This window comes from Limanda limanda, chromosome 1, assembly GCF_963576545.1.
Source record: "Limanda limanda chromosome 1, fLimLim1.1, whole genome shotgun sequence".
NCBI classification, from domain to species: Eukaryota; Metazoa; Chordata; class Actinopteri; order Pleuronectiformes; family Pleuronectidae; genus Limanda; species Limanda limanda.
Window position 1 is genome coordinate 14,719,949 of NC_083636.1, and position 24,638 is coordinate 14,744,586.

Here is a 24,638-nt window from a genome sequence, read left to right on the forward strand (position 1 = left end):
CCAGCTTTTTCTCAGCTGTGACGTTCTGCTTCATGTGTTGAGAACTAATGCAGCGAGAGGGCCTTCTGCTGGACAAACAGTGAAACAACAATTAAAAATTAGCCCAAGAATCTTTTTCTACGTAATATTCTGTATATCTGAGAAATTTTTTTTTAAATAAAATAATATTAGCTCTTTAAATTCTATCAATGGAAGACAAGTACGTAACAATAGGCAGCAATTGGAATCAAATACATACAAGATTACAAATATATATAGATCAGATCATTTGTAATCAATTATGAGAAAAACAACAACAATCATACATCTAAAACATAAAAAATACAAGTTGTGATTTGTTATCCGTGTAAGTAGCCTTTTAATAATCAATATTAAATTATGACCCGTAACTGATCATTAATCACTCTTCATTATTAAGAAGGATGTGACACTAATCCGGGCTGATCTCCTGTAATCTGATCATCAGATCTCTTCAGACACACTGGACAATGGTTTGCTAAAAAGCAGTATCATACTAGGTAGAGTGTATACGACTCTTTAATATTCATGATATTTATGGTAAACAGAGGTGTGGCTGCCTCATGATATTATTTTCTTTATTGCATTTAACCGGACTATTAGATGACGAGGAGACCAGTGAACCAGTAGAATATTTTCCCTCTCCTCTTATCGTACTCTTTTAACCTGCTGCAGGAGCCCAACATGGTGGCAGTGGCCTGTGGGTATTCATCCCAAACGACATTGAAAAGCAATATTGCTCACAGAGATGGGGAATATGAAATAATGTTCAATGCGAAGAGGATATGAGGTCAGGTGATTGCAGGAAAATGTAATCACGACTGTCTGGAGCATAGTTAATGTTATTTATAAAATATAACAAAGACAGATTGACAATTGAGTTACAAGTGAACAAAAAAAACACAAGTAAATCAAATTTATTCCATAAGTGGTAAAATATTAAACATTAATGTAATTTATTTTCTTTTTCAAATTCTATTATTGACTTACTTATATTTAATGTACTTACTATTATCAATTTTGAATAGTGAACAGTGAAGGTGCATGTGTAAAATAAATTATTGTAAATATAACAAAATACAGGAGGAGGAATCGATGTGTTTTTAGCAGCTGAGCTTTTGTCTTGTCTCTTGTCATTTCACTGCCGATCTCTTGTCTCTCCTCCTCGGTCAGCCAATAATGTTGCTTCTCATTTGACCTCTGACCTTTCATCCCAGACTGCTGGGACAGCGACGACTCCCCTCCCCCCCTCCCTGCGAGAACCCCCGAGTCCTTCATACTGGCCACAGGTGCGTTTGCATTGGTCGCAGGTGAATCTCAGGTGTGTGTTCCCAGCAGTGAGGACGCACTGGCTCGCCCCCTGGGTTCCGAGTTATTGATCAACTCCAAGAAAATTGATTAAGCTTTTTGTTTATAATACGAAACGAATATCCATGTGGTCTGTTGTTGCTTTTGTTTTGGTATCAGTGCTACGTAGCAGCTAGAAAAACAGGAATATGTTTTTATTTTTCCATTTTTATCTGGACCTTTACAGTGTATGAACAAGTAGTTTCTCTCCCACCCTCACTTTAAACAGACATAGGGACACTCACATTTCAGGTATCAATCCTCTGACGTCTCTCTTATTTTAGGATGAAAATATGCAACCACATTACAGCAGGAGATTTAAAGGCGGTGTTTAACTTTGAACATGATGCTTGTGCGAGAGGTTTTATCGGTTTTACAACACTGGAGGGCAGCATTACAGTTTTCTCAGACCTGCAGTGGAGGTGTGTGTGTGTAAAGATAAGGCCTGTATTCACCGCCTCATTGTGTTTCAAAGAAAAAGCAATTCTTGCACATTTGAAGATGAAGCTTTGAGGCACTTTGAAGGCCAGAGTGGAGATTGTTCTTTCTGCGATGTGAGCGATAGATGGAGGAATGTTTGGATTGAAGGCTGAGTGGTGAAGAAAAATGGAAAGGTACTGTGAAGCAGAAGCCGTTTTCAGACATGAACTCCGGAAAGTGTCGGAACACTTGCGTCGGGACACTCTCCGGACTTTCCCTTTCACATATGACCGGCACAGCAGGAGATTCTCCAGGTAGGAAGCGTTCACACCAACAGGAAAATCTCCAGCACATTCAGGGGAGGGATTGCGCAGCATGCAGGAGAATGAACCTGATGTATTAATTCCCCTGCGGAAATAGCATGTTTTTGTCTACAGCAAAACCATTATCACCAAAAACTCTCAAATCTCAAAGCTTTTCCAAGTTGGCATCGTCTTAGGTGTCTTCTACGTGTATCGCTCCTCTCTTTCGTCGTCAACACCAGAGAATCTCTTGCTGTGTGCGGGCTCACTTGGACATTCTAATGTTGGGAGCAGCTGCATTGGATATTCGCGTTCTCACACACAGCCCCTCTGGATAATCTCATAAAATGATCCGGAGTTCAGTGTCTGAAAGCAGCTATTGTGATTTGAAAGGAAACGTGTGTGTGTGTGTGTGTTATTGTGTGTGTGTGTGTGTTATTGTGTGTGTGTGTGTGTGTTATTGTGTGTGTGTGTGTGTGTGTGTGTGTGTGTGTGTTATTGTGTGTGTGTGTGTGTGTGTGTGTGTGTGTGTGTGTGTGTGTGTGTGTGTGTGTGTGAACCTTTTGTCATCACTTGCTTCTTTCTTCGGCTCACTCACTCATTCTCTTGCTCTCCGCCAGACCCTCTGGATGTGAGGACGTCGGCCTCGGCTGATTGGAGGGGCTCACCCACAGGTACGAACACACACGTCACAACTGTCCATCACTGCCCGTCTATCTGCGTGTTGGCGCGTGTAGCGGCGCCTTATCTGCTCGCCAGTCCCTGTACGTTTGTCCTTGTTTGTGCTGCGTTCATGTGTTTGTCGTAGGTATAGTCAGCAGAGGCGGAGGCATGGCCTTCACTGTCTTACAAATTAGCCTGCGCACGATAAGACTGAAAGAATTTGTCAAAAGGGCGGCTATAGGAGCGAGAGAGTGAGTAATGGCGAGAAAGAAAGATACGGAAAGTTGGGGGGGGGGGGGGGGGGGGTAGATAGATAAAACACGTCTATAGAGGAGTGAAATGAGAAATGGGTGTATATGCTTATCCGTGCTACAAGAACTGTGCTGATGGTTACTGCCAATTTATTGCTTCAGTAGTTTCAGTGTCTGTTGTTGTGAGACAATAACAGAGGATAATAAGAGAGGATAATCCAAAAAGGAATAACTATAGGAATTCTGCAGTGATTTTCACTTGCTCGGAGTGTAACTCCATCTGAGCATTTATAAATCCGTGTAATTTATATATTCAGGTCATGCATCACTAAAACCATTACGCAACACCTCCTGAACACATCCATCACTTGATATCCACACAGTGTTTCCACCCCATTAACCTGCGTGTGTGTGTGTTTGCCCGTGTGCAGACGTGTCAGACCGCGTTAAGAAGACATCTCCGGCTGACCCTGCATCTGCCACAGCAACAGACAGCAAGGCAGACTTGGGTGGGTAAGTCTGCTGTCGTCTCTCTTCTACATGTCCAGACATCTGTGCTTTTTACCTTGACTCTCTGTGACTACAAGCTGCCGTCGGCCAGGTTTCCACTGTCAACCCTCTGGAGGAACCCGAGTATAATTTGCACAAGTAATGATTTTTTGGTCGGAGCCAAAACCCTTTGCTGACAAGCACGGTTTCTATTAATGTCATCTGTTGTTTTTTTTTCGATGTGTGTAGTTGCTTTTGCTGATGGGGAAATCTAGCCCACGGCCGCACGTGCAGAAAATGTTTTGATCATTTTGAGACCAGGCGAGAACTGAAGGCACATTTGTCTCCTGGGAAAGACATTTCGGGAAGTATTTTATTCAGTTCAGAGCCGGCTAAGAACTTCCTCTCCTTTCAGGGTTCGGTAACCGCTGCATCCAGCCCAGAGGCCCTCGAGAACCCCCCCTGGAGTGGACATGATGGCCGTCTGCCCGTCCGCCCATCAGCGTCCTCGCCTGTCAGGAGACGGACTCTGCTGATCACACCTGGCTGGTCCAAAAAAAAGTTGATAGAGGCTACCCAGACAGACAGACAGCACAGTGTTACATAGAAGGGCCTTCTGTGTGACTCTGTGCCAACAGCTTGTCGAGACGGAGCGCCTCCTCCTCCTCCTCCTCCTCACTCCTTCCTTCAAAGTGCCACTGTGCAGAGCAGAAGAACACTCACTGTTGAAGTGGCTTGTCCATTTCAGAACAAAGTCCACATTTTCCTGCTCAGCTTGCTGATGCCAGAGGTTTTGACTTCTCGACACGCTGACCTGGGATCAGTCTGGTTATTTCCCTGTTAATGGTTAAAGCATAATTCCTCTTTTTTTTTTATTTTGATGACTTGAGAGTAGATTAAGAAATGGTCTTGTTTTTTTCTCTCTGAGCTGTTGACACATCATGAAGATTTGTCCATTCTTAAGATTAATGAAGAGGAGTGTAGGCGTAATCCTGACGTGTTAAAATGAAAAGTGTTCCCCTCAAATTATGAGGAAAAATACTTTGTTTTCATACCAAATGAGAAAAGTAACAGTTTGTGTCCTCAATCAGGAATTATCTTCAAAAATCACAAAAGCTACTGTTGGAAGCTGATGACTGAGTTGGGACTGGACTCCCAGGTGTCTGCTTCCTCCTACTGAGTGAACAACAATCTTCAAAGCGACCCAAGATAATCTGTTACCCATGATGCAACCTTTTCTGTTGGGTATTTACAGGTTGCCAGGGTGCTCTCTCTCTCTCTTTCTCTATATCTCTCCCTCTTTCTGTGTGCTGGTGCTACATTGTAACAGGATCATCATAGAAACGTAAAGATTAGAGCTGTCCTGCGTTAGCTGCAGTAGCGTAGGCTCTAGTCTCTCACATCTCTATGCTGTTTACCAGAGTAATGAGGCTGACGTGGTTTGGTCATTGAAGTCGACTGTCGAGCTTATCGGCTCCGGAATCCTGCTTCGTGGCTGTTGAATGACTTGTTGAGCATTTTGTGAAGTTTGGAGTTAGATGAGGACATTACAGCTGCAATCTGATTATTTTCCACCTGTTGATTGGAGGTCGTTGCTTCTACACCCCCGAGATTGATCCAGTGATATCGTAGCTGAAGCACTAGCTTAAGAATTTGTGCCCAGAAAATCTGACGTCCGTGTTTCTAGTCACAGCCGGGTTATCATTACGTTATGAATGACCAAACACCTCGTCAGCCCTGTGACTCTGGCTCTCACTGCTGGGACCATGAGCCTGACTTACTCCGCCCCCCCTCCCAGAGAAGACAGTCCTTCATAATTTGGCTCTTTCTCTTAAGGTAATTTCCCTCCATGTTGTTGTTTGGGCATCTCCTGGTCTTAACTTGAGACTCATACCTGCTGTTTTAAGTTTCTCTCAGCGCCTTTCTCTTCTCATTCTCGTCGTCCTGCCGGCCCTCAGATGAACGACCAGGCCCGTCTTCGTTCCAGCAGCCGGTTTACTCACAGCAGACCTCAGTGTTCTGGAATCTTGTGAAACTCTTAAAATCCAAATGCAACTCGTTTGGTTTCTCATCTGACGGCCAAGTCGTTCTTCACCTGCTTCTGAGACAATGATCCAATCAGCCCTAAGCAGCAAGGGACCCAGGACTACTGTTTTCTCCAGATTTGAATTGATCTCTGCTAACTTCTCCTCCATTAGCTACCGTAACTATACAGTATATGCATTTTTTATAAAGATAAAGAACTGTACAGGGCAGTTTAGGTATATAATATTTCAGATTTTTGTTTTTGCTTAAATATTAACAGAAGATGTAAGAAAGTCAGTGCATGATGATGATGATGAATATGATTCCTCCCCTCTACACAATGTTTCCCTTCAAACTGTAAATTATTCTGCTGCCCTTTGGTTTTTCTCCTCTGTCAAATGTTTCAGGGTTCTTTTATTTTATACTTTTATGTTCTAATTATATTCTTAAAAAGATTGATTTTTTTGGTTTATCTTTAAATCGGTTGGCAGATGAAAAGCTCAGACTGCCAGCTGGTCACATTCAAATAGCAACAACGGGCTCCTACTAAGATTGTAATAATAATATTAATGATAGCAATGATGATAATAATAATAATAATGGTCATTTTTTTTGTTGTAAATGCTATTTTAAAGTTATTTTTGTATACGCGGTTGTTTGTTGCATCACAAGTTCACTGCTCCTCATCCAAACCCCCGCTTCTTTCTTATCAAATAATCTCTCTGCCTCTCCGTCTTTTCCCTCTTCACACGTTTTCAGTCGCTCATAGATTCTGTTGTTCTTCTGTCCCCAATTTCTCTCTTTCATCTTCCTCCTCTTCCATCCTCATTCATGCCTTTTTACCTTTTGAAAGGCTGCCGTCTTCAACACATCTGCTCACTTTGGTAATGCATCTCTTAACTTGTCGGCAGTTCAAAAACAGAATACGCCCTTTGCTCGGTAACATGAGAGGAGGTTTTCTTTTTCACTGTATCCATCTTTTCCTCAGCTTCATTTTCTTTCCGTTTAGCCATGTCTCTCTCCCCTCAGCCGCACTCGCCTCGATCTCAGAAAAAGAGCCCACCTGTGCCTTTAAGAGAGAGCTCGCCCCTCCCCTCGTCCCCTCTCCTCCAATCATCGTTAGTGGCGTGAGCGTGACTGATATGATTCGCTGCTGCTTGCTCATCGCCTCCTGTGGGACTGTCATTCAGCCACGCCCCTTGTCCTCTTCCTGTCACACAAACACACACACTTACTCCCAAAATGTTTGTATGTTGCAGAAATCAATCAGTAAAATTGAACGTCAAGTAATGATGCGCCTCTTTTCTTTTTTCTTTGTGCATAATAACAAAAAAGCATGTGGATTTACGTGTGTGTGCGTGTGTGTGAAGTATGTATTTATATCGAACCAGTCAAGTGTTTAATAAATCACTCTGAATTGTCTCTGAAGCCACAAGATTTAAAATAATTAAATTGCGTCTCCCACTGGCATCATCTGATAATGTCAATCACAAGTGACTTCAAAATTAACTTTTTACGCAGCATCAGTTTGATATATACTGTGTGTGTGTGAAAGAGAGAGAGAGAGAGTGTGTGTGTGTGTATGGGGCATCACAGCAGGAGATCCTCTCACACCTGGAAGATCTGCCGACCCACACATGGAGGCATGCATAATAATTTGACAGTTACTTAATCATAGCAGGAGGTATAACCCACATTAGCTCAGTGTCCTACACACAGACCTTCAGGCTTTCACATTTGTATTCACTTTACACTCAGGGAGGCACAGCAGGTGAACACGCGTACTGTAATTATTTGCTGGTGTTCACATGTAGCTAACGCTCATTTCAGATTAATTACACCCACACGCTCCCATACAACATCTCCTGTGTAGCAGACGTCGTTAAGACGGCTTTGTCTTTGGTGTTAATTTGCATATTTATCTTATGACATTTATATGATCATTTATTGTTGGATAATCAGTCTGATAAAAGGAAACTTCATTTGAAGTTTGAAGCTGAAATTATGATTTACCACTAAGGACAAAAACTACTTTCTTGAACAGATAAAAAAAGCCTTTGTACCACCACTTAATTCACAGGAGTCTGACTGGCTCCAGTTTAACTGTTTAAACTATTATTAATTTTACAAGGGGAGTGGTTCAAAGGCCAAAGCACATAGACATTTCAAAGAAGTAAAGTAGAAAGCCCCAAAATTTACAACTAAGTTAACAGCTCCTGACTTGAACAACTGTTCCACAATAAGGGACAAAAAATCACAAAAGTATGCAGAAATAGATCATTAAATACAGGAATAAATTAAAAGACTATTTGTACATTCCTAAATGTATTTATTTCTACAGCTACAACTGATTTTATTTATTTTAATTGAACACTTGCAGATAGCATTAATCAAACACATGAATTAAACTCTTTGCAGGATTTATATGTAACAGAGGACCAATGTTTATACTTAGGTTTAATATATACATCATAAAGCAGGAACCAGGGAGCCACTTATAGCCAAAGTGTTTTCTTTCCTTAACATGCTATAACTTTATCCTCTTTATTTTTACTCTATGAAGCAGTTTTCCTCTCAGTGGTACAGAATCAATGCACAGTCTGTGTCTCACACACACACACACACACCGCGTCTAGTGTAAATTAAGCCAGCTTTCTACCTTAACTGGGTCACCTCAGTTTTCCCATGGAGCAGTTATGTAATGGCTTTATACATATAGCCAATCAGTGCAGAGTGTATGTATGTGTGCAGTAGGCTGTGCTGCCATCTGAAGGAAATGAAAACTATCAGCTGTTTTTTTAACGCCTTGAATAGAAAATACTTTCAACCAGATTGATTTTAGGGAAATTAGTTTTATACAGTAGCTGCTCTGGGGAGTCAAACTTGCATAATACACACTCATACACTTCCTGGCTTTCTCCTGCTGCCACTGCACACACACACACACAATCAGATTTCCTCTTCTGACTTGCATCAACTTGTCACTGTATTAACAGCAAGTTGTAACTTAACCCCCCTAGTCCAGCCGCTAATCATATGTAGTATTCACGGTTGGCTGTCCACACACTGGCATGCTTTGTACCGAGAGGTCCGCCCGTCACTCCAAGGGAAGAACATTTTTTCATCTCAATAAATCAAAGTGTAAACAGCCCTGGAGGAGTCACTGCATAATGATGTGTTCTGTGTGTGAGAGAGTGATGAGCAGAAAGACCATTAATGGTCTTTCTGCACCATGCTGGTGTCAGATCTAAAAGCTGGGGCCTCAAGTTAAGATATGATAGATATTAATGCCAAAGGAATGTATTGTGCACCACCGTTACTATATCAAAGAATATAAACAATAAGTGAAGTAATAAAAATCAAGTGCATGAGGAGTCGAAAGCCTGCTAATATAACACTGTGCATGATGATAATGGGAGAGGTTTATGATATATGAAATAATATAAGTAATATTAAAGCCCTCAAAAAGCCGATTCATTTGCCTGAAAAAAATAAATAAAAACCAGTATCTAAAATCCAAAAATATAAAAGTAACTTTTAAGTAAGGCTGTCAAATATATAAAGTAGAAAATACAACCTCAACCCTGGAAAGTACCAACTATAAAATGCAATTTTGAAATTTCTAGGACTGCAAAACAGTACGTCCCGAGCAGATGCATTTTGAAGAGTTGCATGCGTTTTGCCTTTTGCCTAAAAAAAACCCAACTCTAATATTGACACCTAGAGCTGTTCAGGCTTAGACTCTGGTCATGAGACAGAAGTTTGGTGCTGATAGGACAATAAACAGTGGAGTTATGACAACATCATCTCCTTTGGCGAAGGATGAACCTTCCCCGTACCTCAATGTTTACAGGGTTTGAGAAATGTCCCAATTCTGAGAGAGAGAAAGGAAGAGAGAACGTCACCTTTGCAAGACATAAAGATTCCTTTGATCTATGACCACTGACACTGTCACTGCAGGAGTGGAGTTGTTTGATGACGGCTCAGCATCAAAGGATTCATGGTCCATGTATGACCGCGATACAGAACATCTTGTTTTATTTGCATGTAATCAAACTTTGACGCCACGCTACGGTCACACCGTGTGATGAAAAATCGATCTTTGAGTTGGTCTCCATCTTGTTGAGATGACACTCATCTCTATTTGAAGTTTATCTGATGAAAGCCCTGGTACAAGTACCTCAAAGTCAAAATGTGGAATACTAAATGAAAAATGGCGGGCTTCCTGTTGCGTTTTTCAAATTGCACCTTCTATAACACAATCTTTACACTTCATATTTTTAGTTGGTGTAAGATTAATAACAACCCAACGTGGACTAACGCTGTTTGAGGGGGCCCCTGGGAGTGTTTTGCTCGGGGCCCCATTAACCTGGAGTCACGCCCCTGACTGAATCCCGCCTCTCGCTTTTCCCTCTCGACCTGTCAGTCACACCTTGGTCCCGCCCCTCGCCTGTCACTGACGCCGGAGCCCCGCCCCCGCCTGCACCTCCTGCTGGAAACAGCCGAGAGAGAGAGAGAGTAAACACGAGCCTCAAGATGGCGGACTCGCTGGGCTCCGCTCACGTCGCCGGAGCCGGAGCTGCTGCTGCGGGGCTCGTCTCCGCCAAGAGCCCGCCCAGCAAGGCGGCTCCTGCCCGGGACTTCAACCCGCAGCCGCCGCCCAAGAGGACCCGAGTGGAGGACCGCAGCGTGAAGCCCAAGAAAGTGAGCAGGGACGCGGGAGTGGGAGGCACCGGTGGCGGCAGAGAGAAGCTCCAGCTGCCCGGGAAGCAGCGGCGGAGCTCCGGCAGCAGCCCGGGGGAGTGGAGCCGCGGCGGGAACCCTCCAGCCCCGGCCACCGGCGCGAACCCTCCGGCCCTGTCCACCGGCGGGTCACACACACACACAAACACACACAAAGTGTTCAAACAGAGCGACTTCTTCCTCCGCAAAGCGACGTCCTCCTCCTGCAGAGCCAAGAGGAGCAGAGAGAAACAGCGGGAGAGGAGCGAGAAGGTTCCTGGAGGAGGCGCGGAGCAGCAACAGGAGCAGCAGGAGGAGGAGAAGAAGGAGGAGGAGGAGGAGGAGAAACACAAAGTGATGGGGACCTCCGGACCCGCGACCAACGACAACAACAACAACGACACCAGCAAAGCGAGCCCCCTGTCCGCGGTGAGGAGGGAGAACGGAGAGGTCACGCTGCCGCCCAAAGGTAGGCCACCATCATGTGCTGGAGCTGCTTTCACAAAGTTGTGTGGTTGTGTTGTATTGCGAGCGAGCGGGAGTTCGGCGCTGTTACACACACTTGGCTCCACACACTCGGGATTCGAGCATGTGGCCGCGGAGAGCGCGAGGTTGTCCGCCCCCAGTAACCCCTCCTGGTGTCGGACCAGCTTCTGCTTTCTAACAACCCGATTACACGACCCCCCTGTGTGTAACGCGTGTGTGATACATCCATACTAACGTGTTATAGACAATGTAAAGTTGTAAATATTGGTGTGTAAAAAAGTTGTAAAAAAAAGTGGTTTCCTGTTCTTCACAGAGGTGCACGCATTAACCCTCACGCTGCTGCTGTCATTACAACATGACAGCCGCCCGCCATTATAGTGTGAGTGTTGTTGTGGTGGAGCACCACGCCCCCCTCTGCAACCCGCGGCTTGTTCTCCAGCACACGGTGTGTTGATTATATCACTTTTATGTGTAACCTTTATTGTCCCGGTGCAGTCATCAGAGCTGGACTCCACTGGCAGCAGCAGCGATTAGATTAGTGACTCGATGCGTCCACATGTGGTTTTGTTTTGACTGTGACCTACGGTGTTGTCTAATATGTGGGTCAAAGAAGGCAAAACAAGTAGATAAACGAAGGGAGTACATTTTGTAAGCTTATATAATGCAAATGATTATTCAAATTATCAAACAAAACTGTCTGCAGAATTATACTATCTCAAAATACCATGCAAATACATTATCTGTTCTAATTGCTATATCATATTTCCCACCAAAAAGGGTGTATCTTGAATGAAGGTCCGTGGACACCTGGGGGGCTTGTGTCTAGATTCATCCATAACAATATCATGATAGAGATTTTTCTTTGTTCTATTATCTTTCTAAAACAATTCACTTGAGTTGATCTTTCACATAACTTATTAGAATAAATGTTGTTTATTTTTTAAAAGACCATGACCAACATACACGTGACTCAGTTTTTATACCATACCATCATAGACATACCACCAGGCCTTTAATAGAATTACAAATATTTTATGTCACATTATTTTATAAGATGTAGGATTATTTAACGACCTACACAACAGAAAAATAACACAAACGTCTGTTGAACGATCCTCTTGATAATGGGTTTTGCTGCGGGTTCATTTCCTGTGTTGTCGTGGCTGTTCTGTAACATCTCCATATGCAGTTGTGTTTGCAAGCGCGTCTCAATGGCATTTGTGTTTTGTCGACATGAGCGGGTGCACCGAGCAGACGCATGAGAGAGAGAGAGAGTGTGTGTGAGTGTATGATGTCACCCTTTTCCAGTCGGGCAGTTTAAGAGGTCATGACCCGCAGTGAACAGCCACCGCAGTCAGCGAGACCACCAGGACGAGACGTGCTGCCGGCTACTAGCCCCCAACACACTGTCACAAACACTGTCTGGCAAACAGTCGGTGCTGGATATAGGTTAAGCAATTTAAATAAACTTAGATTTTTTTTTTATACAGCAATCATAACACTCTTTTTGGTTTATTTTAATGCTGTAAACTTGTTGAGTGAATCCAATCATGCTTGAAGCTCACTGCAGAATAGTCATTCATTAGATCTGTTGGATGCAGCCAGATTTAGCTTTTAGCAGAGCATAAATATGATCCCCCCTTCAACACTTGCATGTACGTGCTCACGAGCAACACACTGAACCTCTAATTGCTGTGGTGTAGAGCTGCTCGACGGCCAGCAGCAGGAGTTGGTAATTATCCTGAGTAGCCTTAAATGTGAAGATGAGGGAACGTGGAGAGTGTTAATCCACATTAATCATGAGCACAGTATTTTCGAGGATTAAAATGTTCAGGTATTGACCGGCAGGCCGAGCCAGTGGTTAAAGATGGACGGCTTTAAGGACGTGGCGGCGTCTGAGGCACGGCGCCCAAACGTGTCCTTGAGCCACAGAGGGAGTTCTGCCAGCTTCAGGAGCGCTGCAGCGACACCAAGCTGCGCCCTGACCTTCCCGGAGGAGAGGAATGTTTCCTACGGGGATCCAACGAGTATCACATCATCGCAGTGGGGCTGCTGTAGGAGGGAGGCTGATGGCAGTGGAGAGGGAGCAGCGACTCCTGGCTACATTGGTCCTGAAATAAGAGACACACAAGTTTGGAAAGTGTCCAAGATGTTGTTTTATTCAGTTTGACCCTGTCTGAGGCAAAGTTGTGTCTGTTGTCATTGAGAGACGCAGTGTATTTATCTACAGTCTGATTCATAACTGTATGAAATGCAGTTCTCTTCATAATTCAAGCCATGAGCTCTTTAAATGGATTTAAAGATTATTGAGCATTTAAGCCGAATGCAGAGACATCACAACTCAATAATGAAGCTGGAATACTTGACAGTGTCTGAATCACCAGCCGGGTTATTTTTGTGTTTTGATTAATCACGTGTGACACATAAATCAGGGATTAGGGCCGATGCAACGCAGCTCATTTCTTTTTGCAGCTCTCAGACCTTTTATGTTACAGCTGACGACTGAATATAAAGATGGACGACATGATGGGACATGGCTCATGGCTGGTTGAGCGCGTGTATCGGCGGGTCCTCGATTCCAGGCCGCCATCGCCTAATCATTACCGCTCAGACTCACAAGATGGCGGTGTTCGTATCCATGGTATCTTGGCTTCATTTCTGGATAGTGGGAGGAAGTGGACACGTCATTCTGACTGTTCAAAAGTCATGCAAAACTATGATAATGGAAAGTCGGGTTGCTGTGAATCATGTAATTGTCTGAACTGCTGTAATTGGAATACTTGTGCGCATGTAAGTGCACAACGCTGACAGAATCCCTGACTACGCCTGGGACCTCTCTGTGGCCGAGTGCAGCCGGGGAGAAAAGGGAAGAGATGGAGGCTTAGCTGCAATCAGCACCCAATTAAGTAACTGTCGTCTGGGTCATTTGTTCAGTCCAAAAAAATTATGAGACACCTAACTCATGTACAGTAGCAGTTCAGTTGAATGACAAAGACTTTATGAACCTTTCTGCTAAATCATTTTGAAATCGCCTTGAATTGTGAAGCGTGGCCTTTTCTACACCATCAGGGGTAAACTGAGCGTGTAATGTTTTCAGGGTTTTGTCAGGGAGCAGGTCTACCTGTAATCTCACAGTGAGTTAAGCTACACTGACTAAAAAGATCTGAAACTATCTTGTGCCTTTTACCCGATCAGCTCCACTCAGAGGGGAGCGAGACTCATATCTGAGGAACCCATCTTTCATTTTTTATCAACTTCCCTTTAATTTATGTCTGCTGACCCGCTGATAAGTGAAGTGATGTATGACTTACAATCGAACCTTTAAAATATGACTTCGAGAGCCTGACTGATTTATCGGTTGGCTGATAAAAATGGGCAGATATGAGCCGTTCACAGACATATCTGCATCAGCATTTTCCAAAGTGAAAACTTTTATTATACAGAAAAAAATTCGAATGGCACTCAATAAAGTGCGGTTTGGTATCAGAAATGTTTTGCTCCCTAATACTGGTATCTGCATCCGCCACCCAAAAACCAGCATCAGTCAGGCCCTAGCACATGCACACTTTCGGCCTGAATGGCTTTTACCCATTGTCTTTCATCCCAGTTTGCCACAGCATTACAGCCTGAGTCGGACATGTGTTTGTTAGTGTCCAGCATTTTACTCAGATGAGAGACCTCCACAAGCTGTGACGTCCAGTTTGGAGCTCAGTCAAAGAAGCTTTGAAGTTTGCACAGAAACAGTTTGAATGATTTGGTTTTATTATCTACTCAAGAAAACCTGATGTCCAGATTGAAACAGTCTGTCGTGTTAGAATCAGCCTCTTAAAAATCAATGTTAAATAGAGGATATGTGAATTGTGTGAAATAACAAGGACTTTTCACATGGGAACCTTTGATAAGATCAGTGTTTCCTTCATCTGTTTTCTGAAGCTGTCGTCCTGTTTTCGAGTCGCAGCGGGCTGGAGCCAATCCCAGCATGCATTTTGGCGAGAGGCTGGGAACACCCCGGACAGGTCGCCAGCCTTATCACGTTGCTAGCACACATTGAAAGCTGGCCGGGCTACAGCTCTAAACACTGTGCTGCCTTGGGTTTCTACCAAGTTAACATTGCACACACAAAATAAAGTTAATTTCAAGGACAGACGTTTGGAGGATTCAGGTTTCCAGTTTGCGATTTACATAAAAAAAAAAATAACAAGCAAGCATCCAAATGTGGATACCCCTTTTGATTCTTTTTTTGAATTTTTTATTTTCCTCCACAACTCGAAAAAGTTGGATGCCAGTGAGTGCTGGTGCAGTTGAATTTTACAAACCGCCTGCCGCGGGCCCTCTATCTTTCAAAGTGTTTCCCTCCTGTGATCATCCAAACAGTGAAACCCACCTGCTGTGTTCCCCTTCAAATTGCCTGCTGCCAGAAATACACAAAACAAAAACGAGAGAAAAAATAGTTTCAGTTTTATGGATCGCATTTAATTAGAGTCATTTATATCTTTGTTGCATCACCTTGTTATAATGACTAATTTTTTTTTCATTGGATGTCACCTAAACTACCGCAGCACTATACAGCCCTGTCTTCTTCAATCGCACAAAGTTCAAAAAGATGTTTTCTCTCTATTTGAAAGAGAAGACCCTCCTCTCAAGCTGTGATGAATACGCTTGTTCTCTGCTGTATTAAAGCTACGCCAGCCACCCGGGCTAATTTACCTTCTATTGCCTCTAAACCTCTAGTTTATGAGTGTTACTTCAGCGACATGGTCTGACATGTTTTTTTCAAATCTGGCAGTAGATCTGAGTGAGCCCACCTTTGTAGGCAGTTTCCTGTGGAGCAATAATTGATGTTTGGAAACAAGTTGCGCGTTAATTTTTTTCCACCAGGCCGCTCTCGGTGGCTGGTAATTTTACAGCACTTATTTTGCATAGTTCTAAAAATGATTTGTTAACGCTCTAGGTGTTCCTTCTCTTTACCACAGAGTATGAGGGGAATGACTACCTGCTTCATCTTGAGTGGCAAAGAAAAATATTGCTCTTAGGGCCATTTCACATCTGCCTTGTTTGGTCCAGACCTCCTGACGTTTTTAGTTTAGGCTGAACTAAAAATAACAAGCGTGAACTGTGACTCGGAGTCAGGCCAAACTAGGTGGTCTTGGTCTGGATCCAATCTCTAAGCCCATCGGATATCATCTGAGAAAATTTAGCCTCCAGGGCAACGGACAATATTTTGGGGCTCCCAGTGTTGAGGGTGAATATTCTGGTAGTAAAACCATGATGATATTACAGTTGCAACGAAATTAATGAAAGTTACCGGTCCATTTGTTTTCTACATTTAAAAAGAAAGACTACTACCCTGCATCGGGCTGACATCAGATGCATGCCCCTCTACAAACCAATCACTGCCAATATAGGTACGTAGGTGATAATAATTTGATATAGGAATGCCACACGTATTTCTTTAGTGCGCAATTGGAATGTTCAAAAATATTCATATATAATTGAAACGAGTGTGCCGATGTAACTCTAATTTTCCTGCTGCTCCTGTAAGCTTTTTATACTTTCAAAGCATTTTCTCCTTTGATCCTGCAAACAGTGAGTCCAAACCCCACTGTGTTCACTTTCCCACTCCCAACATCCACAGGAGAGTGAACACAGCTTCCTTTTAAAAGAGGGATCTGACGGAGTTCAGAGAAAAGAAGTTCTTTGGAAAGGAAAAGAAAGAACAGCAAAAAGAAGTGATGCAGAAAAAAACAAAGGAGTTCTTTAGTATCTCTTCCTCGGGACAAGAAAATAAAGAATCAAAAGAGGCTAATAATAAAAGATGGAGTTATTTTAAGGAAGATGAAGTATTCTTTTAGCTCAGTTGGAGGTGAGAGATGTTGACCTACAGGGAAAATAGTGTTGTTGTGTCCAGTTAGAAGTGCCTGGCCTCTCAGAAAGCACTCAAATGACTGAAGAGGTGTGTGTGAAGGGATTTTACATTTTAGACCGATGCTCTCATCCAGTGCAATTTGCAATGAGTGTTGTCAAAGCGCACTCCAATTCCTCGATCTGTTATATTCCCTCAGCACTCGAATGAATCTTTCAGATGCAAAATCGTTGCAAGAGGAAATAAAATTAGCTGAAAAGCGAAGAAAGATTTTAAGACGTTTAAGACCGGAGCATATTCATGCTTGCGAGGGCAGAACATGGGAGAGGGATGAGTTTAGGGGTAGAAACGTGAGATCTATCTAGAAAAGATGTAGTTTAGAGATTATAAGTAAACTTCTAGAGTGAATGGTGCAGGAAAGGAAGGTCATTACACTGCTGAGAAAGCACGAGAGATAAGAGCAGAGGTTGTGCTGGGGAGACGAATGTGTTGCAGCAGGAAAGGCAGAGACAAACTGTTTTTATGAGGAAGAGTATCACGATAGCGGAAAAGTTAAAGTGCTGGCCGAGGTGAAGCACCTGGCAGGAGTTCAGTGGAGAGGTCATCAACATAAATCCAAGTGAAGTGAGCGTGAGTAAATCTTCTGCACTCTGCCGTCGTTGACCTGAAACCTTTCTTTCCCCCCGGTTCCACAGAGCACTCCACCAAGGACAAGGCGAAGGAGAGAGACCGAGAGGAGAGGGAGATGAAGAAGGTCAAAGACAGAGAGAGGGAAAAAGAGAAGAAGAAGCACAAAGTGATGAATGAGATCAAGAGGGAGAACGGAGAAGTCAAGCGGCCGATTAAAGGTTGGTGGAAGCACACAATGTACAAGCATATAAAGGGACTTGTCATGAATATTAATATTATGGATCAAACTATTGTGCTTTAAAAGACCTTTTGCAATGAAAATAATCTCAAAGTCTTTCTGGTCTGCATCAGAAGTTATCTTTCTCCATAATAACGGGCCTTAAAAAAATAGAATACGACCATTGCCACACACTTGTTAACTGTATCGGTCTCAGGTGAGGTTTGAACACAAGAAACAAACGTCGTAATAGTGATGTATTTTTAATTTCAGTGTAGACATTGTGCGGGGAAGATATGAAGTGTGTATGAGTGTTTCGTGGTGGTCCAGTGGGTTTGAGCTGCACACCCCACAGGCTACTTGTTAAATCCGTCTCTCCATCTCCTATCTGTCCTGTCGCTCCCCATCGTGTACGCAGTAAGAAACAGAAAAACAGTTGGATGATGATGCTATTAATCATTCATTACAATGTGTGGTAGAATGAAAATGGGGCAAATCACCCAGAAACCAGCTGGAATCATTTATTACATTCACTCCAGCTCGGAAAATCATCGCATCGCATCAAACTGATGGTTTCCCATGTGTCAGTGCACCAAACTCAGCATCCGTCTTAGTGGAAGCCTGCTGCTGAGGTTACCAAACATGGCCTACTTTCACAGGGTAGCGTAAAATAAATCATCATTATGTTCGCAACATACAAGCAACACACACGACCGCTCAGCATCCCAGTGGGGGGGTCGGAAAACAGTCAGTTACTGTGGGGTTGTCGTAAAAAGAGCAATGTAGAGCAGGATCTGTGGTGGGAGACGTTCCTGGTTCTAACGGTTTTATTTCTCTCTTTGAGAATTCGATCCCTGGCATTTGGTCGACCTTTGCACCACGCTGCTCAACCAGATGGAGAAATTTGGCTTAGGGTTTATATAGTCTGACCTTCTGACAGTGTGTGTGCATGTGTGTGTGTGCACGATATTACGTCTGTCAGCTAGGATTGTGAGGCGGGGGGGTGAATTGAGAGATAGCCTATGACAATGTAGCCCATCCATGTTTAACGTTGCAAATATTTTCCTACCTTGATTATTATGTATAGGGCTGCAACTAACGACTATTCTGATAGTCGATTAGTCACCGATTATTGAAACGATTAATCGACTAATCGGATTATGAATGACACAAAAATTAATTTAAATTTAGCTTGAGGTTGTTCAAGGCATGTGATGACTGAAAATAAAGACAATAAAGATAGATACTTCATTACAAAAAAAGTATTTTAATAAACTTTGCTGCATATAAGGGTACTGTTGACACAAAAGCAAAGAAAAATCTAGTTTTTGTCCATTTAAAACCAAGGACAGGCAAAGTGCTAATAAAAAAAATTAATTTAAATTTAAGTTTCCCTTTTTACTGTGAACCAAGAACAGGCCAAGTGCTGGTACTAAAAATAAATTAAAAATCAAGTATCCATTTGTCGTGTTAACAAAAAATGACAGGGAAAATAACATTAATAAAAACATCAACAAACGAAACTACAGTCTTCTTCAGACTAAATCATTTAGATTAAAACAAGACGTTTGTCAGGCAATAGGATAACATTTCGCTTTTAAACTCGTTAAAAAAAAGTTTAAACCATATTTTTGTAATGGATGCTAGAATCCTGCGCGCAGGTATATACGTTTATATATAACATCTGACAGAGGCGAGTCCGCATCGTCTCTGTTACGAAGTCACACGTGCCTCCTCCTCCTCAAATGCGCGTGTCCTGCTGCCCTGGAGAGCAGGTCCGCTGTACAGATACTGCACGTAGTTTTTCTCGGGCTGTTACGGGTGAAGTTCTCCCGAACTTTTTACTTCCTGGTACGCGACTGCGCGCGGCAGCGGACACGGACATTGGTCCATGTTTCGTCGCTATTGCACATGTGCGACTTTCAGAGATAGGAAGGGAGCGAGATGGCTCACTCCTCAGGTACTTCCATCAGCACCTCCGGTAAAACGACGTTTAGTTCCGCTGCGCGGCACGACGAGAAACACGCGCTATGACGTCACCAACGATTCATCGACTAGTAAATTCGTTGGCGACTATTTTGGTCATAGATTTTTGTCGACGACGTCGACTAATCGTTGCACCCCTAATTATGTATAAGAAAAGTTTTCATATAGGCAAATATAAATGCTAATACTATTATGTCTGTGAATATCAAAATAAGATGTCAGTCAGGCGCTTACTCAAAACAAAATAAAAGTGGAGGATCTTAATATTCAGATGTTGTGTGTTGTTTATAACAACTGAAATTTCAGTTGTTATAACATAAGTGACATAGCCTGGGTGCCAGACGAACTTAGCCCCGCCCACAACATTTGTTGTTCGGGAAGTTCGGTCTGGAGTCGCTCCGTTGGGGAGAAACTATGGCCGATCAGGAGCTGATCGGACCAATCAAATCGTCACGGCGGGCTTTATACGATGATTGACAGATGATCTACAGTGACGTAATCAACCACGTCACCCAACAGCGCTGCCTGCAGAGCTGAGATGTGTCGATGATGCCATCGAGTCTGTTTCAGAGACATCGACAGCGCATTCATTTTGAAAGAGGAACAGAGGAACGCGATCAAAGCATTTGTAGATCGAACAGATGCTTTTGCCGTCCTCCTACGGGATTCATAAAAAGTTTAATTTATCAGCTGGCCCCGATTCTGCAGCCACACAAGCAGTCATATAAATAAAAAGAGAGGGGGGGGGGGCGCGCTACGCTCCTCAGCACATATGAGACAAAAGACACAAGTTGGGACGCTGTTAATGTTGGAGCAACAAGGAAGTGTAAAACGCTCCTGCAGAGCCATGACAGCGGAGCTCTGCCACGCAGCGTGCGGATCAGCAGCTCCGTGGATTTCTGGTAGCGACGGATCTCTCTCAGAGCCCCGGGCCGGTCCCGGTCCCGGGCCGGTAGCGAGGCTCTGAGAGAGATCCGTAGCGGGCTTCTTCACGCCGCCGGCGGCCGGGGCTCTCACGAGCAGCCCTGGCCTCCAGCTGCTTCCTGCGGGCTTTGCCTCCGGTGGATATACGAGCGGCATTAGCAGCAGTTTCATTGATTTATTTAGAGAGTGAATAAACTTGTGAAACAGACAACTGAAAACAACTATGCGTCGCTTGACATACGTCACATACTACGTTGCTCTGATTGGTTGTAGGTCTATCCAATTGAGCGAAGAGGCATTTTGTTTCCTGGTTCTGTTGAAACACGCCCCATAATCACAGCCCAATGGAGCGGTCTCAGACTCATATTCTGACTAGAATAATGAGCATGGCAACGTCAGGCTATAAGTGACACATAAGAGGGACAAAAATACATAAAATGCTGTAAGATAAATGAAATCCAGTAAAAGCCTACTTAACAGCCCTCCTCCAGCTCGACATGTCTGTCTTCTGCTCTGTACTTTTTATGGATGTGGCGGACTGTGTCATTGTTAACCTTTTGACAGTAGTGAATTATTTGCAGAGCGCTGTGACGTAATCTCTGTCCCGCTTTCTTCTCTTTCTCTGAAATCTGAGCTCAGCCACTGAACTGCAGCTTCACATTTATCAACAGTGGCTGTTTTCTCTTTAAAACCCCGACCTTCTCGGACAGACTCACCACACACTGACATGCATACGACAACGGCACATTTATCCACGATTGATTTGTTTTGTTGTAAAGAGTCAAGTCAGACTTGTTACGTACCTGCGATGATATTTCATGACCACGCTGTGACATTTCAAAGTCTTAGTCAGGCTTGGGCCACATACCACAGCCAGTGTCAACAGATGAAAATTACAGATGGATTATTTGGCCTAGTATTTCATTCTAACTGCTTCCAGTCAGGAAACAACGTGACTGAGAGAGTCGTTGTGTAAGTCTGTGTTTACGATAACAGACACTCTGGGGTACATGGTGGGATTGAATCAGATTTAAGGGAGCAGAGAGCAGCTTTACAGTGATTGTGAGTGAGCCATTTAATCACAGTGTATTTGCATTTAATCACAGCGTTTGCAAATGTTTGGAGTAACAGAGCGACAGAGGGAAAGTTAGTAATTTGATCAGCGAGAGAGAGTGAGTTGAACAGAGCGATAGAGAGAGAGAGATTGGCAACCAGAGTTAACATATACAGGAAGTCAGAAAGCAGCATACGGCTATTTTGGCTTCTGACTCAGCTTGTTGTTAGACAGGGAACTTGTTTAACCTTAAAATGCTCACGACCATCTGTTAAATAATATACATAAATATGCATAAAACTCATCATAATATATTAGAGATGTTCTGATTCCATTTCCCCCTTCCCAATGCCGATTAAGTGAACTGATCCGATATCAATGCATTGCTGTTACATGCTTCACAGTGAAAGTCTGCTCTAAATATGGAAGGAAGCGACTTTCTTGTTGTGAATTAACCGCAGTCAAACAGGTCGTACAATCTAGAACTCATTGAAGTTGATAACATTTGTGCCAAAATCAGTATTTATAAATTAAAAGCACATTTTGGGTCAGTGAATAATTGGCTGGGTTAAAATTACATAATTTCATACATGCATCAATGTAATGTCCAACAAATGTTTCTCTTATTTCACCTTATTGTAATGCTTCTCTGTGGGTTGATGTTTAGGAATAAACTGGTGTGTGTGTGTGTGTGTGTGTGTGTGTGTGTGTGTGAATTGGGGGAGGGGGGACTCGTGGGTTAAAGAGCTTGTGGATTAGTAGCTTGGGTATTGTGCTGCAAATACCTTCTCTGTGTTGCTCTCTTTATTGCTCTTTCTCTCTCTCTCTCTCTCTCTCTCTCTGCTATTTTTCATCCTGTCTCATGTCGCGTTGAACGTGTGTGGGGAACAAACTAGGCTGAAGGTCTGTGTTTATATATGTGTGTGGTGTGTGTTTTCTCGTGGGATGATAGCTGATGTTTGAAATTATGCTGAGGCAGCAGTGCCCCTATCAAAGTGACACACACACACATACACACACACACACACAGTAAGTATACACGTCCACTTGTTTACACAACCACTTGGAAAGAACGAACCACCAATACTTTTGCAAAACGACATAAACAGCTCTGACACACTCTCTCACACATATACAGTACGTACAGCAGCACCATGGAAATAAATTGCATGTTCCACTTTGTCCTGCCCTCGGCTTTTAAGAGATCTACACTATTATCTCCGTTCAAATATGTCACTTGAAAGCTGGTTTCCTGGCTTAGTCATATCTGCTTTTCTCCAGGGATTCCAACGCAGGGCTCTTCAATTTATTTTATGCATGCACCCCAGGAGATGTGCACCATCTGGGAAAAGCTATGACTCATATGTCCACATTCGCTTAAAATAGTTATGAGAGATTATCTGGTATCAGTTTGTCATGGTGATTAAAAACTGAGATAATAGTTAAGACAACAATCTGAGTAAGAGTATTCTATTTTACTGGAAGTTTCGCTCCATTTTATTCTCTACCTTATTATCCTGGAAGCTTGTCATTATACTGCACTTATTATTGGTCCTTATTAACTCCACCAGTTGGAGTTTGTTGTCTGTTAGTTTGCTGGATTTTTATTAAAAATTTTCTTCACATTCTTTAACATCTTTGTTGATTTCTCAGAGAAAAATTCATGGGTCTTGATGAATGACATGTTTATTGGACTGATATGTATGAGTCCACATTTGGTGCAGGTCCAAATAAAAATCCAGATCTAGTGAATTTAAATGTGGTTCCAGAAAGCAGACATGATTAGATTCTTAATGCGCCTCTTTCCTCTTTTTGAAGAACAGCCTCTCCTCTCATAAGTCTTGTCTCTCTGAATAACGAGGTAACTTTCTCTTCTTCTCGTTCTGTCACTGTCCAGATGAAAACGAAAAAGCCCAGGTCAACTCGGAGGAGCTGCAAATCAAAAAAGTTAAGAAGAAAAAGAAGAAGAAACACAAAGAGGGGGAGAAGCACAAACGAGTGAAGATGTACCACCGCTCCTGCCAGACCATTTGTGCCGGCCTGCTTCTCCCCACCTCTTCTTCCTTATCCACCGATCACACGCACAAATCCCCACTGTCTCCGTTCAAGATGCCGCTGCCGGTTTACCACTCGCCGAACAACAAAACCTCACACGTGCCCTCCTCTCCTTCTCCTGCTTCTCTCGCCTCAAAACTCCTCTTAAGCGCCTCTCTTCAAAACATGCCCAGCGATCCATTGTCCTCCATCAAGGCGCCGCTCCCTCGGCCGACCAAACAGCAGCCGCAGGGCTCCTACCCCGGTATGGAAGGTCTGGAGTTTGCTCCGTACATCCACATAGAGAACCAGCCAAACGGGGGGGCACTTGTGGCTCATGCCTACACCTCACAGCTCTCCGCTCTGTCGATGGGACAGAAGCAGAGATTTGCCCAAGAGTTTGTCACCCTGGCGTTCAGCGAGGACTCGTCGCAGGTACGGCAACAAAATGGATGCAGCTGCAGTATGAATTTTTTTCTAAAATTCAAATGATAGATATGATCTAAATTGATCTACTGACCCTGTTTTCCAGGCTGCTCATTATGTCATGGGAATCGTCCACGGAGAAGCCAGCTACCTGCCTGATTTCTTGGATTACTTCTCCACCAAATTCCCGGCAGCTCCAGTCAAAATGGAAATACTGGCAAAGAAGGACATAGAAACTACAACTATGGCTAGTTTCTACTCTCAGGTCAGTCAGACACATTCACATACAGGCAGAGGAACATGGATTAGATCAGGGGTGGGGAACATTTATCTATGAAGGTCCATTCCTTTCTATAGCCCCTTTTTCCACTGGTCAGCAAACCCACTGATGTCTGGCTTTTGTGTGGAATGGGAATGGATACAGTTGGCATTCACTGCTGGGTAAAATGACTCTACAGTAGACACAGGGTTTATCGGCTCCGATTGGCAGTGATGAAAGGAGCCACCTGAGTGAACGCGCTAATTTGGCAAGACAGAGAGGTGAGAGAGTGCATCAGTTCTTGGTTCATGACGTCAAACATGACGCAGTGCGAAAAAATAGAAAGTAAAAATAGAAAACTCCTCTACTGGCAATGGGAATATAGTCAATCACCTATTTGAACTGATGTATACCCGCAAATATTTCTGTAAAGAAGGTCAAATGTGACATTTGGCTTGAGCTCACTGGTTTGGTGTTGTTTGGTTGTCAGGGTGTCAAATCAACGTTCCACCAGTAAATGGC

The 24,638-nt window shown here is 43.3% G+C and overlaps 2 protein-coding genes across 4 annotated transcripts in view; both read left to right on the forward strand.

Annotated features, from left to right (window-relative positions):
- Positions 1-6,937, forward strand: part of ptpn12 (protein tyrosine phosphatase non-receptor type 12) — a 39,161-nt gene extending 32,224 nt beyond the window's left edge. The window contains exons 15-18 of one of the 3 annotated variants that reach the window (XM_061072458.1): positions 1,236-1,307; positions 2,708-2,761; positions 3,433-3,510; positions 3,906-6,937. In XM_061072458.1, coding sequence (XP_060928441.1) covers positions 1,236-1,307; positions 2,708-2,761; positions 3,433-3,510; positions 3,906-3,967 — 266 coding nt within the window. In that variant the 3' untranslated portion in view covers positions 3,968-6,937. Of the gene's footprint in view, positions 1-1,235; positions 1,308-2,707; positions 2,762-3,432; positions 3,515-3,905 lie in introns of all 3 variants that reach the window. The other 2 variants (XM_061072442.1, XM_061072451.1) reach the window with 2 other exon arrangements.
- Positions 6,938-10,051: 3,114 nt separating this feature from the next.
- The window catches only part of LOC133002744 (lysine-specific demethylase RSBN1L-like), a gene marked incomplete at its 3' end in the record, with an annotated part of 30,630 nt that continues 16,043 nt past the window's right edge, over positions 10,052-24,638 (forward strand). The window contains exons 1-4 of the mRNA XM_061072721.1: positions 10,052-10,706; positions 17,282-17,434; positions 23,295-23,866; positions 23,964-24,122. Of these exons, the coding sequence (XP_060928704.1) occupies positions 10,052-10,706; positions 17,282-17,434; positions 23,295-23,866; positions 23,964-24,122 (1,539 nt within the window). The remainder of the gene's footprint in view (positions 10,707-17,281; positions 17,435-23,294; positions 23,867-23,963; positions 24,123-24,638) is intronic.